General features: G+C 42.8%; 1 protein-coding gene across 17 annotated transcripts in view; it reads right to left on the bottom strand.

Moving 5' to 3' along the window:
• The window catches only part of nedd4l (NEDD4 like E3 ubiquitin protein ligase), a 457701-nt gene that overhangs the window by 53184 nt on the left and 386375 nt on the right, over positions 1-18142 (bottom strand). For 15 of the 17 annotated variants that reach the window (XM_072252251.1, XM_072252258.1, XM_072252254.1 and 12 more), the window contains 3 exons: positions 13621-13698; positions 10843-10897; positions 1436-1494 (listed from right to left, as the gene is read on the bottom strand). In XM_072252251.1, coding sequence (XP_072108352.1) covers positions 1436-1494; positions 10843-10897; positions 13621-13698 — 192 coding nt within the window. The remainder of the gene's footprint in view (positions 1-1435; positions 1495-10842; positions 10898-13620; positions 13699-18142) is intronic. The other 2 variants (XM_072252246.1, XM_072252250.1) reach the window with 1 other exon arrangement.

Here is an 18142-nt window from a genome sequence, read left to right as displayed (position 1 = left end):
GGGACGGGTGGAGCTTATGAGGGATGGTGGAGCCTAACGGTGTCTCCTTTGCTTGCATCTTCAGAAACAGCTCTATTTCTACCTTTAATATATTTATTTTTCCCTTTCAGGGTTCTTTTTGAAGACCCTGACCTGGAGTTACACGCAGGCTTCGGTTCTTTGTGGGAATGGGACCCGTTCTCGGGGTTCCATGACTGGCTGCTATTCGACATGCCAAGGGTTTGGAAGCCTAAGATCTCGGGGCTCTGGAGACAGGCGGATCAAGGGTCGGTGTCACGGCCGGAGACTCATGTGTCATTGGGGAGGCTGGAAAATCTCTCGCTGTGGGCCAGAAGACCCAAGGTCTTTGCAATTTTCAGACACAGAGCTTGAGAAAAGCGACGAAGTGGACTTTTAACATCGTAAACCTGTGGGTTGTTGAATTTTGGATGAAAGCCTTTGGGGTAACTTTGGTCTGTGTCTTTTCTATTGCTTAGCACATGCTTGGGCTCGATGATGGTACCGATGCGCATTTATTTTTGCTGGTGGGGGGAGGGGGAATTATTGCTTGCTGTCGCTTACACGCAGGAGGGGAAAACTGGGGGGAACACTGGGGCTCTCACGTTTAACTGTCGTTCATTCTTTGGGGCACTTCTCTGTGTTCGTGGATGTCTTGTGAAGAAAAAGCATTTCAGGATGTACATTGTATACATTTCTCTGACATTAAACTTGACCTTTGAACATCTGGACTATTTTTGATTGTTTACTTGCTATTTTGAATGTTTTGCACCTTGGCTCCAGAGGTATGGTTTGAATAATAATCACCAACTTGATTTGATTTGCAGAATCTTTTGTGTTTATGATTTGCTGCCTTCTTGGCTTTTTCTGGGTAACATGGTGACGAAGGGTCTTGGCCTGAAATGTTGGCTCTCTATTCTTTCCTATGGATGCTGTCTGACCTGCTGAGTTCCTCCAACACTTTGTGTGTGTTGCTCTGGATTTCCAGCATCTGCAAAATCTCAGATGTTAATTATTACTTTTTATTTTTTCATTCTGCTGTAAATCCATTGAGTTTCTTATCACATCAAATGTAAGCAACTTTATTAAACTGCATAAACTGACCCCCTTGTAAAATAACTCATTCTTGGACGTCAAAGCTAAAATGAAGCATAAAGAAAAATACTAAAATTTAATTTTGCCATTGTTGATATATATATATATAAAAGATTGTTAGAGGAACGAAATACATTTACACTTCCATTCAAGCATGCGTCATGCTAAGGTTCCTGAAAATGTAGGTTTGCCCAAATAAATATTTGGCACAACATCCTTCTGTGGAAGGGAGGAATGCATAAGCAAAAAATAAAATGCAGGGTCATGGGTTGAAAATATAAAGTTGCAAAAAAAATGTAACTGTTAACACCCCAGAACTGGGAGATTTTGACTGTACACTTACAGGACCAGTAATGGCCGGATTCTGCAATCTTGGGTCCTCCCATTGTGTGATTTTGGTATCTATGAGAAAAAAACAGAAGATTTAATTAAGCTACTGTGACTGAAGTTAATTTTACATTTGAAATTCTTGCATATCATGTATATCAGGGGTCCCCAACCTTTTTTGCATTGTGGACCGGTTTAATATTGACAATATTCTTGCGGACCGGCCGACCCGGGGGGTGGGGGGGGGGGTAGGGTTGCCAACGGACAAGAGTAGCAGTCAAATACGTTGTGTTTTATTTTGTGTTTATGTTGTGTTTACCCCGAAATTACAATGACCACAAAGCCTTGCGCGGGCACCAGTGTGCATGTGTGATGTGCCGATTTCCCCCCCCCCACCCCCCAAAATCGTTTTTGGCGATTCTGTTCGGGGGGGGGGGGGTGTTAATCACGACCGGAATATAGGTGATAAGTGGCTAATACACTCAATTTCGTTTCTAAAAAGGTTGATCTAATGAATTTAATATTAAACACACAGCGCATATTTTCCTTGCATGAATATAGTGATAAGTCAATTATCAGGGGAGGACAGGGGAGCTTGAAGTAAGTGTTGAACGAACTTCCAGTAGAAGTGGTAGAGGCAGGTTCAATATTATCATTTAAAGAAAAATTCGATAGGTATATGGACAGGAAAGGAATGGAGGGTTATGGGCTGAGTGCAGGTCGGTGGGACTAGGTAAAAGTAGCGTTCGGCACGGACTAGAAGGGCCGACATGGCCTGTTTCCGTGCTGTAATTGTTAACTGGTTATATGGTTATATAAGTCAATAGCATCATAACATTTTAAGTAACGTTTGGATATTAAACACAGCACATATTTTCCCCGTATGAAAATATAAAATCATTGCAACGCACCAATATCGCTGAATCAGTGGGAGCCCTGGGCTGAATACTTGTTTTCCTGCAACAACACGGTCCTATCGAGGGGTTTTAAAAACGCAAACACAAGGAATTCTGCAGATGCTGGAAATTCAAGTAACACACATCAAAGTTGCTGGTGAACGCAGCAGGCCAGGCAGCATCTCTAGGAAGAGGTACAGTCCACGTTTCGGGCCAAGACCCTTCGTCAGGACTAGATGAGAGACAGTGATACTCAAAAGCGGTCCCTTATGTCCAGTCTATTCCGCAATTTAGTTTTCATTGCATTCGTTGCAGAGATATGTTGGAAATGGAAGCAATGTTTTCAGTGCTTTCGTGGCTATCTCAGGATATTTAGCCTTGACTTTGATCCAGAATGCCGGCAGAGATGTTATGTCAAACATACTTTTCAGCCCGTCGTCATTTGCAAGCTCGAGGAGTTGATCTCCTTCCCGCAGCGACATGGATGACGCGTGCGTAATGACCTCGCGTGCATTCAAGTTGAATAGTGCGTGACAGGGAATGAGGAAAGGTGCAGCTGACTCATATCGTTTCCTCGCGGCCCGGTACCGGTCCATGGCCCGATGGTTGGGGACCGCTGATGTATATCATGTAGGAGGAGGAGAAGATGGTGGCGCGACACAGCACGCGCGGCCTCTCCGGTGATGAATATCTGTAATCTGTCAAGTAGGAGGCCGTGCGCAATTCTGATTTGATGGAGGCAGACGTGAGAGAATGGAGGAACATCTTGTGAAACTTCTGAAATGCCTGCTTCGCTGCCGCCGCTATTGTGTGATTCGAAATCTCCGGAGAGGAGGGCCCTGAATCCTTGGCTTTGCCTGTTGCTTGGCGGCCGGGTCCAGGGTCGAAGCACTTGGCAGGGATGGTGCTCAGTGCTCAGAGTCGGAGGGCTGGTTGGAGGCTCGAAGTTTTCGGATGGACTGAGAGTCGGACTGTGATCGGGTGCTTCCAAGATGCTGCATCGGCAAGTTTGCGGCGCTGGAAGCTCATGGCAGGGAGAGTTCTCTTCCTTCAACCATCTGTGTGAGATGTTGGGACTAACGGGACTTTGAGACTTTTTTTTACCGTGCCCATGGTCTGCTCTTATCAAATTATGGTATTGCTTTACACTGTTGTAACTATATGTTATAATTATGTGGTTTTTGTCAGTTTTAGTCTTGGCCTGTCTTGTGTTTCTGTGATATCATACTGGAGGAACATTGTATCATTTTTTAATGCATGCATTTCTAAATGAGACTAGATGAGGACTGAGTGTCCTCATAATCTAATCTAATCTAATATCATTCTTTAGATTTGTGTTACTAGGACAACCTGGTATCGAAATGCCAATGACTTTGAACAGAAATTCCCACAAAAAGTAGTGGATGTGGCCCAGTCCAAAATGGGTAAAGCCCTTCCCACTATTGAGCAGGAAAGCAGCATCCACCATCAGGGACACCCCACCCAGGACATGCTCTCTTCTCACTGCTCCATCAAGGAGACCCCACCCAGGCCATGCTCTCTTCTCACTGCTCCATCAGGGACACCCCACCCAGGACATGCTCTCTTCTCACTGCTCCATCAGGGACACCCCACCCAAGACATGCTCTCTTCTCACTGCTCCATCAGGGAGACCCCACCCAGGCCATGCTCTCTTCTCACTGCTCCATCAGGGAGACCCCACCCAGGACATGCTCTCTTCTCACTGCTCCATCAGGGAGACCCCACCCAGGACATGCTCTCTTCTCACTGCTCCATCAGGGACACCCCACCCAGGACATGCTCTCTTCTCACTGCTCCATCAGGGAGACCCCACCCAGGCCATGCTCTCTTCTCACTGCTCCATCAGGGACACCCCACCCAAGACATGCTCTCTTCTCACTGCTCCATCAGGGAGACCCCACCCAGGACATGCTCTCTTCTCACTGCTCCATCAGGGAGACCCCACCCAGGCCATGCTCTCTTCTCACTGCTCCATCAGGGAGACCCCACCCAGGACATGCTCTCTTCTCACTGCTCCATCAGGGAGACCCCACCCAGGACATGCTCTCTTCTCACTGCTCCATCAGGGACACCCCACCCAGGACATGCTCTCTTCTCACTGCTCCATCAGGGAGACCCCACCCAGGCCATGCTCTCTTCTCACTGCTCCATCAGGGACACCCCACCCAAGACATGCTCTCTTCTCACTGCTCCATCAGGGAGACCCCACCCAGGACATGCTCTCTTCTCACTGCTCCATCAGGGACACCCCACCCAGGCCATGCTCTCTTCTCACTGCTCCATCAGGGACACCCCACCCAGGACATGCTCTCTTCTCACTGCTCCATCAGGGACACCCCACCCAGGACATGCTCTCTTCTCACTGCTCCATCAGGGACACCCCACCCAGGACATGCTCTCTTCTCACTGCTCCATCAGGGAGACCCCACCCAGGCCATGCTCTCTTCTCACTGCTCCATCAGGGACACCCCACCCAGGCCATGCTCTCTTCTCACTGCTCCCATCAGGGACACCCCACCCAGGCCATGCTCTCTTCTCACTGCTCCATCAGGGACACCCCACCCAGGACATGCTCTCTTCTCACTGCTCCATCAGGGACACCCCACCCAGGACATGCTCTCTTCTCACTGCTCCATCAGGGACACCCCACCCAGGACATGCTCTCTTCTCACTGCTCCATCAGGGACACCCCACCCAGGCCATGCCCTCTTCTCACTGCTCCATCAGGGAGAAGGTACAGGAGTCTCAGGGCTCACACTACCAGGTTCAGGAACATTTATTACCCCTCAACCATCAGGCTCTTCAACCAGCAGGGATAACTTCATTCAATTTCACTTCCCTCATCACTGAAATGTTCCCACAATCTATGGACTCACTTTCAAAGACTCCTCATCTCATGTTCTTGATTTTTATTGTTTACTTATTTATTATTATTATTTCTTTTTGTTTTTGCCCAGTTTGTTGTCTTTTGTACAATGGTTGAATGACCAAGTTGATGTGGTCTTTCATTGATTCTGTAATGGTTATTATTCTATAACGGATTATTGAGTATGCCCACAAGAAAATGAATATCAGGGTAGTATATGGTGACATATATATACTTTGATAATACATTTACTTTGAACTTTGAACTCAAGGATCAAATGCTGAAGATTTAAGATATGTCATTGCTTAATCTCATCTTATGAACTACTTTTTCAAATTATTACTCAGGACATAAATGAACACAATAGACAGTACAGAGGAGATTTACTAGAACGTTACTTGGGTTTCAGCACCTAAGTTACAGAGGAAGGTTGAACAAGTTAGGTCTTTATTCTTTGGAGCATAGAAGGTTGAGGGGGGACTTGACAGAGGTATCTAAAATTATGTGTTGATGTGGATAGGCTTTTTCCATTGAGAGTAGGGGAGATTCAAACAAGAGGACATGAGTTGAGAGTTAAGGGGCAAAAGTTTAGGGGTAACACAAGGGAGAACTTCTTTACTCAGAGAGTGGTAGCTGTGTGGAACGAGCTTCCAGCAGAAGTGGTAGAGGCAGGTTCGATTTTGTCATTTAAAAAAAACTTGGATAGGTATATGGACAGGAAAGGAATGGAGGGTTATGGGCTAAGTGCAGGTAGATGGGACTAGGTGAGAGTAAGCGTTCGGCACGGAATAGAAGGGCCAAAGTGGCCTGTTTCCGTGCTGTAATTGTTATATGGCTATATTATATGGTTAGCATATTAAAATGGCATAATCTACTTTGCTGTTTCTATTTCTCCTTAATACAATTCTTTCTCATTTAAGCATGAGATGTTAGAAAATTCACTGTCTGTGTGTAACTAGAATAAAATTGAGAAATGGGTCCACCATCTCAAAGGCAACAAAGGTTGTGAAATAAATCCTAGAGGTGCCAAATCCTAAGGAAAGTCTTTTTTTAAGTCTATAAAAGGAAATAGGAAATGCAGCATTAACCTTATTGCAAAACATAACAAGCCAACTCATCTGACACATGTATATAAAGATTTTTGTTCAGTCTGCTACAATGTTGCTCCTAGAATTAATAACTTAAGTTTGCACAAGCACATGAACAGGAACAGAAACTGGGCCCATGACTTCTGATAAAACATTTATTACACATTTTGATTTAAGACAATTCAAAAAAAACTTCAGGAATGTAATTGCAGGGCAGTAGCCAACCATACAATAGCCTCTTTCTTTGAAATAATACTCATATGCACCAAATAGTTAGAGCCTCAGTCATATTTTTAAACAGTCCACCTTTAACATTCTCCCAATACAATGTAGCTACTGAGATTCTCCAAATGTAGCCAGCTGTAAATGAAAGTCAAGGGCAAACTGGGCAGGTATAAAAAGTTAAATAGAAAAATTACATCACGGCCTGGGAACACTAATATCTAAGACCAGAAAAGCCAGTCCGTCACAGGCAAAACTCTTCCCACAATGAGCACATTTTCAAGGGAATGCTGCCACAAGAAAGCAGCATACATCATCAAGGAACCCCGCCATCCAGGCCACGGTCTCCACCAGAGGTAGAGCAGCGTTAGATCCAACACCACCAGGTTTAGGAACAGTTAACCTATTTCCCCCGGGATCAATAAAGTATGACTATGACTAGTTATCATCCTTCAAACCTCAGGCTCCTGAATATTCGTCTTGAACTGATTCCACAACCTATGGACTCACTTACAAGGATTCTACAGCCCCTGTTATAACCATATAACCATTCAAGCACGGAAACAGGCCATCTTGGCCCTTCTAGTCCGTGCCGAATGCTTACTCTCACCTGCACTCAGCCCATAACCCTCCATTCCTTTCCCGTCCATATAGCTGTCCAATTTAACTTTAAATGACAACATCAAACCTGCCTCAACCACTTCTGCTGGAAGCTCGTTCCACACAGCTACCACCCTCTGAGTAAAGCAGTTCCCCCTCATGTTACCCCTAAACTTTTGTCCTTTAACTCTCAACTCATGTCCTCTTGTTTGAATCTCCTCCATTCTCAATGGAAAAAGCCTATCCACGTCAACTCTATCAATCCCCCTCATAATTTTAAATACCCCTATCAAGTCCCCCCCTCAACTTTCTACGCTCCAAAGAATAAACACCCAACTTGTTTAACCTTTCTCTGTAACATAGGTGATGAAACCCAGGTAACATCCTAGTAAATCTTCTCAGTTCTCAGCATTATTTGTTTACTTTTTTTTTGTGTTTGCATAGTTTGTCTTCTTTTGCACATTGAATGTCAGTCTTTGTTTATGTGTAGTTTTTTTTATTGATTCTGTTGGATTTCTTCATTCTATCATGAATCCCTGCAAGAAAATGAATCTCAGGGTAATGTGTGGTGACTTATACGCACTTTGGTATTAAAATTACTTTGAATTTTGAAGTTGCGGCTTGCAACTGGCTCCAAAATACAGACAATTGGTCTTAGTTGGAAGGAACACCATTCTTCAGCAGAGATTTCTGTCATACTCTATTTATTTCATAGCCTGACCTGCTGAGTTTCTCCAGTATTTGTGCTCATTCTATTAATGTTTCTTCTATTTCTTCTACTTATCTGTTCAAAGCCATTAGAATAGTTATGTATAGTTTATCAGAGTTAATTTTGTGTACATCTAGATTCTTCTGAACACGATTCCTCATATACTTTCACATCCAGAGTGGATGATCCACTTCCCGAACACATTTTATTCCATCTGCTGTGTCCTTGCTCAGTTACTTATCCTCTTTTCCTGTTTTTTCCCATTTGTTCTAAGTTAATTATCTAGAGTCAACCTTAGTCATTTTGAAATGACAATGATTAATAAATGAAACTTATTTTTTCATCTGCCTGAAGTGACTGGTTTTAAGGCACCAATAACAGTAGACAACAAAGATTTTGCTTCCTGAATACTTTTGGGTGTATCGTACGGAATTTGGCTGCTGATCATGAAAATCACCATAAGATTTCCCCACCACAAACCTTTTTTTTTTAAATCGCCTATGTTTGTTATTTCAATTCATAATTCATGTCAGGATAACTGATGTCAAGGCATTTTTGTTGGTCCACAAATCAAACAGGTCATCAATGACCGGCAATTTGAAGAACTTGTAGTGGGACCAGGGAAAATCGTATGGAAGGCATTCAAGTTGTTGAAAATTTTCTTGGCAACTACAGAGCACCTAACTACGTGCAGCTGATTGACAACATGCTTCAAGCATGCAAAATCATTTACTGCGTTCCCATTTAGACTCCCTCCCTGCAAATCTTGGTGCTGTCAAGCATGGCGAGAGGTTTCACCAGGATATTGCGGTCATGGAGAAACGGTATCAGGGCAACTGGAATCCATCAATGCTGCTGATTATTATTGGACACTTCAACGAGAAGCCTCATAAACTGAGTACAAATGAAAATCATCAACAGAACATCTTTAGCTGAGTTGAACTATTGTAAAGCATCAGCATCATTATGCAATTAAATGCATTATATTCAAAAAAAAGGTAATCTCTTGTTTCTCCAAATTGCTACGTGATACAAGTAGTCTGAAATTATATTTGTGTTCAGCTTCAAGCGGTCTATCATAAACACAAATAAAAATTCCAAGGAAGCACCACTTTCAAAAAAATTTGTTGTCCACTGTAACCTGTCTTTGTCCCTTCTCCTGTCAGTAGAAACAGTTCCACTGGGCACCACACTGAAGTCCAGGAGCTGGACTTAGTTGACAGAGGCTATTTGAGATGCACGCCACTGGGAGCATATAATAGGTAGTGAGAGCTTATCCCTCAGCTATAACAACCTTAAGAAACCGAGGATTCTGTGCTTCAGGCAGACGGGGCTCGTCAGCCGTGTTTGGCATCTCATCAAGGAGAAGGAAAACTCTGATCTCAAACCTCCGCTGCCTTGCGGCTATACCCACTCATAGGGAAGGCTTTATGAGTAAACCCTGAGGAAATAATCCAGAGCTGGAGCACCCAAGGCAGTCCTATGTTGAGTTCAATGCTAGCAACTCCTGTGATGCTGCTGGTGCCAAACTGTGTCCATCTCTACTGTTCCTTTGGATTCATCAGCTGTGTGAAGTGGGGGAGCCTGCTACACGGACAGCAGCTTGCTCTTCATATTGTACTGACCTGGCTTGCGTATCATGGAGACAGTTAGGATGCAATGTCCATAGATGACTTTGACTGATGGGTGGCCTTATATTTGTCCATAAAGTTACCTATTTTGTCCTGAATACTGCTTACTTTCCGATAAGTTTTTTATTTTTACTATTTTTGCTTTTCCTGACAGTAACACGATGAATAGGCATCAGTTTGAATGTTGTCCATTCCTGAAAAACTGACAAATAACCCATTTTGGATGTTCACCAGTTTGAAGTCTTGTTAGTCAATTCTCCAGGAAACTGGTCATGCCCCATTCAATTGAACACAACATTTACTCTACCCGCAGTGCATTGGAGTGAAATATGTACATTATTTGTGTTAACAAGCAACACATCCCAGGATGTGCTGGGGGCAGCCCTCAAGTGTTACCACACATTCCGGTGCCAACGTGGCATGCCCGCAATGCTCAGCAGAACGACACAAAACACAACTCCTACTCACCACTCATGAACAAACACAGTCCTCTAATCCTAGGACAGGTCATCTTCTTTGCCTCCAGCCTCCAATGGACTCGGACTTGGACCCGGACCCAGCTTATTAGCATCTTGGGTAGTGATTATCCACTTCCTGATTTTGTTTTTTTTTAAATTTGGACACAAGCTGCTTATCCTCTTTAGTGAAACCACCTTTGTCCTACCTACCTCACCAATTCTTGCTTGAACCACAGCATTTGGGTTGATCTCTTTCTTGCCAAGTTCTTCTCAAGCCCCAAGAAGGTGTTCATCACTTTGGCACTACGTGGCAGTAGAGCCTTGCAAAATTCATTACTCACAGTGGCACAGAAATAGTGTGTACATCTCTTTCCTTCTCTCCATCTCCCTCTCCACCAGACTTAGCTGTCACTCTCCCATACCATGATGCTCAGTTTACTCATTCACCTAGAGTTGCTCTTAGCTACACCTACGGCAAGAACTGTGAACCTGTTAAATAAGCGCAAAGAGTCAACACTCATGCAATGCCACCTTCTGGATCCCGAAGCCTTTCTTACACATGGTCATACTGACTGGACTGATCAATTTTGTCTGAATATGATTGACCCATGGGGCAAAGGGGCCCATGGTCTTCTCCCTTCTGGGTGTCTATCTCACATTCCAGTTCATTGACCCAAATCCAAATATTAATATCATCATCATCATCATTATGTGTCATATCGTATAACATGGATGTATTGGCCATGGCTGTTCTGCGCAAATTTTTTTTTTTTACACAAGTCGTTTGCCATTGCCTTCTTCTGGGCAGTGTCATAAACTGTGCTGGTAAATTGGATTAATAGAAACAGATACTTGATGGTTGGCATGGGAAGAAGGGCCAATGGGCCTGTTACTGTGTGTATGGCTCTATAACATTACGCGGTCTTACTCACTGTGGTCGATGAAGAATGACCTTCCATCTATGTGGATCCTTTCCTCCCAGCCAGCCTGTTTAGACATAAAAGGGAAATTTAATTTTTTTAAACATTAGAAAGAGCATGGTTTTTTGAACAAAAGAATACTGAAATAAATCAGAAATTCTTTGCTGAACATGTAGCTATAAGAAACACTTCGAGTCTCGTGTTCTTAAAAACAGATACACATTACTACTTGGCTTCATGAAATGTTGGGATTATAGTGAATAAAATCTTCATTAAATATAAATCTCAATGTGAAGTCACCGCAAGCAGATGAAGAAAGACTGTAAGAGCATAAGACACAGGAGCAGAATCATTCTGTTCTATCATTCCATCATGGCTGATTTATTTTCCCTTTTAACCCCATTCTTCTGTCCTCTCCCCGTAACCTTTGACACCCCGACCAATCAAAAACCTAATAATCTCCGCTTTAAATATACTCAATGATTTGGCCTCCAGAGCTGTCCATGGCAATCGATTTAAACGATTCACCACTTTCTGGCTAAAGAAATTCCTCCCCATCTCTTTTCTAAATGGACATCCCTCTATTCTGAGACTATGCCCTCTGGTCCTCAACTTACCCAATATCGGAAACATCTTCTCCACCTGCGCTCTACCTTATCCATTTTATATAGGTTTCAAAGAAATTCCCCCCTCATTCTTCTAAACTTCAGCTCGTACAGGCCCAGAGACATCAAACACGTTAACCTTCTCATTCCTGGGATCATTCTTGTGCAGCTCCTCTGGACCCTCTCCAACGCCAGCACATCTTCTCTTAAAATAACGAGCACAAAACTGTTCACAATACTCCAAGTGTGGTCTGACCAATGCCTTACAAAGTCTCAGCATTACATTCACGCTTTTATATTCTCGTCCTCTCAAATGAGTGTTAACATCACATTTGCCATTCTGACTCAACCTGCAAGTTAATCTTTAGGGAATCCTGCACAAGATCTCCAAATTCCCTTTGCACTGCTGATCTTTGAGGTTTTTGTTCCCCAGTTTAAAAAATAGACTACACGTTTATTCCTTATACTGAGGTGCATGACCATACAATTTCCTACACTACATTCCTTCTACTACTCATTTGCCCATTCTCCCAATCTAAGTCCTAAGTCCTTCAACAGACTCTCTGCTTCATCAACACTATCTGCCTCTCCATCTGCCTTTGTATCATCCACAGACTATCAACTCTCTCATCCAAATCATTACATATAATGTGAAACAAAGTGGTCCCAATACTGACACCTGTGGAACACCACTAATTACCGGCAGCCAAACAGAAAAGGCTCCCTATATTTTCATTCTTTGCCTCTTGCCAGTCAGCCAATGCTCTATCCATGCCAGTATCTTTCCTGTAATATCATGGGCTCTTATCTTGTCAAGCAGCCTGATGTATGGCACCTTGTTAAAGGCTTTCTGAAAATCCACTTATTCTCCTTTGTCTATCCTGTCTGTTACTTCCTCAAATAATTCCAGCAGATTTGTCAGGCAAGATTTCCCCTTAAGGAAACCATGCTTACTAGGGCCTATTTTATCATGCACCTCCAAGTACCCCGAAAATTCATCCTTAATAATCGATTCCAACATCTTCCCAACTACTGAGGTCAGGCTAACTGGCCTACAATTTCCTTTCTTCTGCCCCACTCCCTCTTGAAGAGTGGAGTGACATTTGCAATTTTCCAATTCTTTAGGAACATTCCAGAATCTGATGATTCTTGAAAAATGAATATTAATACCTCCACAATCTCCTCAGCCACCTCCTTCAGAATCATGGGGCAGAGATAACAGGTAAAAGACATCATTTTAAGATAGAATAAATAAAAGCAGGCAATGCTGTACAGCCCAGTATGAAGGCTTCAAATATACATGATTGCCAGGGGCTGCAGTGGGTTATACATTCAGGCATCTCCATCACGGCACAACCCTCCCCTCCATCACGGCACAACCCTCCCCACCATCGAGCGCATCTTCAAAAGGCAGCACCAGAAGAAGGCAGCATTTATTACCGAGGACTGTCACTACCGAGGGCATGCCCTCTTACTACCACCAGGAGGAGGCACAGCATCCTGAACAGTCACACTCAGTGATTCAGGAACAGCTTCTTCCGCTCTGCCATTAGATTTCTGAACATGAACTCTGTCCTATTATTCTCTTTTTTAGCAATACTTATTTTGTAGTTTATAGCAATTTTCTTGTCTTTGCACAAAATAACAGATTTCATGTCATATAAATAATTGATAACAAATTTGATTCAGAACACTCAGTAGGTCGGTACACATATAGATGTTAAAAATGAGTATTGTTAAAATACCTCCAGCCAGTGGGATTTCACTTTAAATTATGTCAGCGCATTTTTGTAACAAAATGGTACATGTAAAATGATGGACCATGTATTAACGATATCCTCCCATGGCAGGCATGCAAATTGACCTCTCTGGAAATAACAGAACTGCACTCTTGGACACCTTCAATGCTACATTACATTTTAATGAAAATACAGGAATTGTTCTAGGCATTAGAAATGCCTGCATTTGCTTCGCTAAGCAGGAAGGAATTTTTCATTAATACATACAGCTAGGTACGTAAAATTCCATCATGCCCATGTAAGGTGCATAACCAGTTAAAAATCTGCATCAGTGTGTTTCAGAAAGTTGAAATCACAACTTGATAGTAGGACTTGGAATCAAATCCATCAGAATATGACTTAGTCGTGTACGATTTGGATAAAAAAAAAGATGTTATTGCACTTACAGGGAGAGGTCCAAGATCATTTGGATCCAATGATGTCTTTGCTCTTAAATGAACTGGATATTTTAGCCGCGGATCCTCCTGTAAAATAAATCACTTTCAGAACCCCCATTTGCTCTTATGAAGAAAGTGCAGGGAAATTAAAGCCCTCACTGAGAAGATAATGGAATCGTTCCCAAGGGGGAAGAATGTGATATAAAGAAACTTACAGGAAGATGTAAAGAACACTGCTCATTGACAACTGACAGCATTCCCTTTGGATGCACAAGATTTAAAATTTGAAATTAAAATGAATTCTAAAAATCAAAAGCCTTTTCATCAAAAATGAATGTTAGCTAATAATAATCTGGGTACATGGATAAGCAGACTATGCTTTAGTGTCCTAAGTACTTATTCACTGGAATGCAGAAATTAAAGCATGTTATAAATTATAGAAATACTGCAGCCTAAATGCAAATATTATACACCTCTAACAGATCATTTGATAAAATCCCAGTTTGGAGCTGGAATGAGTTACATAAATTAGAAAGGTCTCCATTCTGTACATAATCTCTTCATATATAGCTGACTGAATCATATCTCTGTTTCTGTACCTGGACATTGCCATTACAGGAAAGTCTCACACACAAAATGCTGGAGGAACTCAGCAGGTCAGGCAACATCTATGGAAAAGAGTAAACAGCAGGCGTTTCGGACTGAGACCCTGCATCAGGAATGGTCTCCACCTGAAACGTCGACGGTTTACTCTTTTCCATAGATACTGCCTGACCTGCTGTGTTCCTCCAGTATTTTGTGTGTGAAGCTTTGGATTTCCAGCATCTGCAGATTTTCTCATGTTTGTGATTTACTGGAAAGTTTATCGGGTGAGGATAACACCAGACTAAATGGCAAATGACTATCTGTGCAGTTTTACAAGTAACACTTACGTGCACCAACACTTATCATTCCATGCTAGAAAATTTATTGAGAACTAGGTGGGAACTTACGGGAGGAGCATGCAAATAACACTCATACTTAAGTTCAGAAAAGCCACTATCACTGTGGCTTGAGGCAAAGATTTTGAACAAAAACAATAAAGTAACATTGAGAAATTCTGGAATTAGGTTTTTATAATGGAATTAACAAACAATGTCATCTTCATACACCTGCTTGGCCATTGGACTGAGAGCACAGGATGGGAAATGGTAAACAAAGGTGAAGAAAAGTTTGAGTCCAGTACAAGAACACAGTAAGTAACAGCAATTTCATATGAACAGTGAATAAGGAACAAGACTAATGCAAATGAATGGTTAATGATTAGCACAGGGTCACTGAATCAAAGAGCTAGTTTTCCTGTTCTATGACAGAGTATGACTGAAGGATTAGTTTCCATCTGAGCAACCTGGAAGACTAACATTTTTCATTACTCAGTGTTTCTATTATATATTCACTGGCATGCATTGTTTGCACATCATTCCCTGATAATACCTCCATTTGAGTGATGAAACAGACCGTGAAACTTCCAACTTTCAAACTTTCAACTACTTCACCACTTCAGAGGAACTAAATATATTATTGGGATTATTTACTGCCCAGAGAGCATTACTTACTTAATAGCAATAAAATTTTCTGTCCAAAGTGAACAAACATTTTCAACTTCTAACCAGCACCTATTCTGTAACACTGGCAACAATTTGCCTAAGAAATAGGGGCAGAAAGTCGGCTGAGTGGCTGCTTTCGTCAGCTGTGCCATTCAGCAAGAGCATGGTTGATCCAATCTTCACCTCAACACCATTTCCCCATAGATTTTCCCTGCTCCTTTTGGCTCCCTTGCAGCTTACACCACTGGCCTGCTGTATTCAATGATTTCTCCTCTGCAGTTCCCTGGGGTAGCGAATTCTAAAGATTTGCATCCTCAAAGAAATACAACCTCACTTCTGTCTGAAATGGGCAATAGTTTTTATTCAGAAACTATGCCTACTCTAGCTCCAAGTAGCTGCCTCTCAGGTCCCTTTTAAATCTTTGCCCTCTCATTTAAAGCCATGCCCTCTAGTTTAGACTTGTCTAAGCTGGCAAAAAGATTGTGACTCTCGACCTTATCTATGCTCATCATGACCTCTGTAAGGTCACCCCTCAGCCTGCTAAGCTCCAAAGAAAAAGCACCAACCTATCCAATCTCTCTTTAAACCCAATCCCTCCAGTCCTGACAACTCCCTCATCAATCTTTTCTGCACCTTTTTCAACTTAATTACTTCCTTCCTCTCAAGCATAGAACATTGAACAGTGCAGCATAGGGACAGACCCTTTCTGCCCAAGGGTCGTTCCAGGCACGCATCACTCTGTGTAAAGAAAAACTTGCCCTGCAGATCTCCTGTAAATGTTCCCGCTCTCATCTTACAGTGCCCATAAATAGTATTCACCCCCCTCTCCCCCTGGAAGTTTTCATCTTTTATTGTTTTACAACATTGAATCACAGTGGATTTAATGCCGTTTTTTTTGACACTGATCGATAGAAAAGACTCTTTTGTGTCAAAGTGAAAACAGATCTCTACAAAGTGATCTAAATTAATTACAAGTATAAAACACAAAATAATTGATTGCATAAGATTCACCACCTTTAACTGGACACACCAAATCATCACTGGCGCAGCCAATTGGTTTTAAAAGTCACATAATTAGTTAAATGGAGATCCGTGTGCAGTCAAGGTGTTTTTTTTAGATTAAATTATGAGGACACTCAGTCCTCGTTTATTGTCATTTAGAAATGCATGCATTGAAAAAATGATACAACATTCCTCTAGAATAATATCACAAGAAGACACAGGACAAACCAAGACTAAAACTGACAAAACCACATAATTATAACATATAGTTACAACATTGCAAAGCAATACCATAATTTGATAAAGAGCAGACCATGGGCACGGTAAAAAAAAATCTCGAAGTCCTGATAGACTCATCATCTCACGCAGGCGGTAGAAGGGAGGAACTCTCCCTGCCATGAACCTCCAAGCGCCGCAAACTTGCCAATGCAGCACCACTGGAAGCACCCGACCACAGCCGACTGTGAGTCCGTCCGAAAACTTCGAGCCTCCGACACAGCCTCTCCGAGCACCATCCTCTGCCGAGTGCTTCGACCCCGCCCCAGCCGCCGAGCGACAAGCAAAGCCGAGGACTTGGGGCCTTCTCCTTCTGAGATTCTGGACCACACAGTAGCAGCAGCAGTGAAGCAGGAATTTCAGAAGTTTCACCAGATATTCCTCCGTTCTCTCATGTCCATCTCCATCAAATCAGGATTGTGCACGGCACCCTACTTGACAAATAGCAGACATCACCACCGGAGTGGCCGCTGTGAGCTGCGTCGCGCCGCCATCTTCTCCTCCAGTCAATTGATTGTAGTAAAAATACACCTGTATCTGGAAAAAACTCACAAGAAAGCTCGGCTAGAGTTTGCCAGAAGACACGTGGGAGAGTCAGGTCAGCTGGAGAAAGGTTCTATGGTCTGATGAAACCAAAATTGAGCCTTTTGGCCATCAGACTAAACACTACGTTCCAAGTCACTGAATATTCCTTAGAGCACAGTTAAGTCAGTCACCAAGAAATGGAAAGAAGACAGCACAGCTGTAAATCTGCCCAGAGCAGGCCATCCTCAAAAACTGAGTGACCGTGCAAGAAGGGGACTAGTGAAGGAGGCTACTAAGAGACTAATGGCAAGTCTGGAGCAGTTACTAGCTTCAGTGGCTGAGATTGGTAGAGACTGCACATACAACAACTGTTGCCCGGGTGTTTCAACAGTTGTAGCTTTATGGATGAGTGGCAAAGAGAAAGCCATTGTAGAAAAAAGCTCACATGAAATCTCAGCTAGAGTTTGCCAGAAGGCAAAATTGAGCTTTTTGGCCATCAGACTAAACGCTATGTTTGTTGTAAACCAAACACCGCACATCATCAAAAACACTCCATCCCTACCATGAAACATGGTGGAGGCTGCATCATACTGTGGGGATGCTTCACTGCAGCAGGTCCTGGAAAGCTTGTGAAAGTAGAGGGTAAAATGAATACAGTAAAATACAAGGAAATCCTGGAGGAAAACCTGATGAAGTCTGCAAGAGAACTGTGACTAGGGAGAAGATTTGCTTTCCAGCAAGACAATGACCACAAGCATAAAGCCAAAGCTGCACGGGAATGGGTTAAAAACAGCAAAGTTAATGTCCTGGTGTGGGCAAGTCAGAGTCCAGACCTCAATCCAAGAATGTGTGGCTGGACTTGAAAAGGGCTGTTCACTCATGATCCCCATGCAATCTGACAGAGCTTGAGCAGTTTTGTATAGAAGAATGGAGAAAAATTTCAGTATCCAGAAATGCAAAGCTGATAGAGACCTATCCACACAGGTTGAAGGCTGTAATTGCTGCCAAAGTTGCATCTACTAAATACTGACTTGAAGGGGGTGAATACTTATGCAATCAATTATTTTGTGTTTTATGACTTCCCTCAAACCGTCAGGCTGATCAACACCTCCATCCATTAACATACATCCCACACTGCAAAA

The sequence above is a fragment of the Mobula birostris genome, chromosome 3 (genome assembly GCF_030028105.1).
Source record: "Mobula birostris isolate sMobBir1 chromosome 3, sMobBir1.hap1, whole genome shotgun sequence".
Lineage (NCBI taxonomy): Eukaryota > Metazoa > Chordata > Chondrichthyes > Myliobatiformes > Myliobatidae > Mobula > Mobula birostris.
This window is presented reverse-complemented; position numbering and strand designations above follow the sequence as displayed.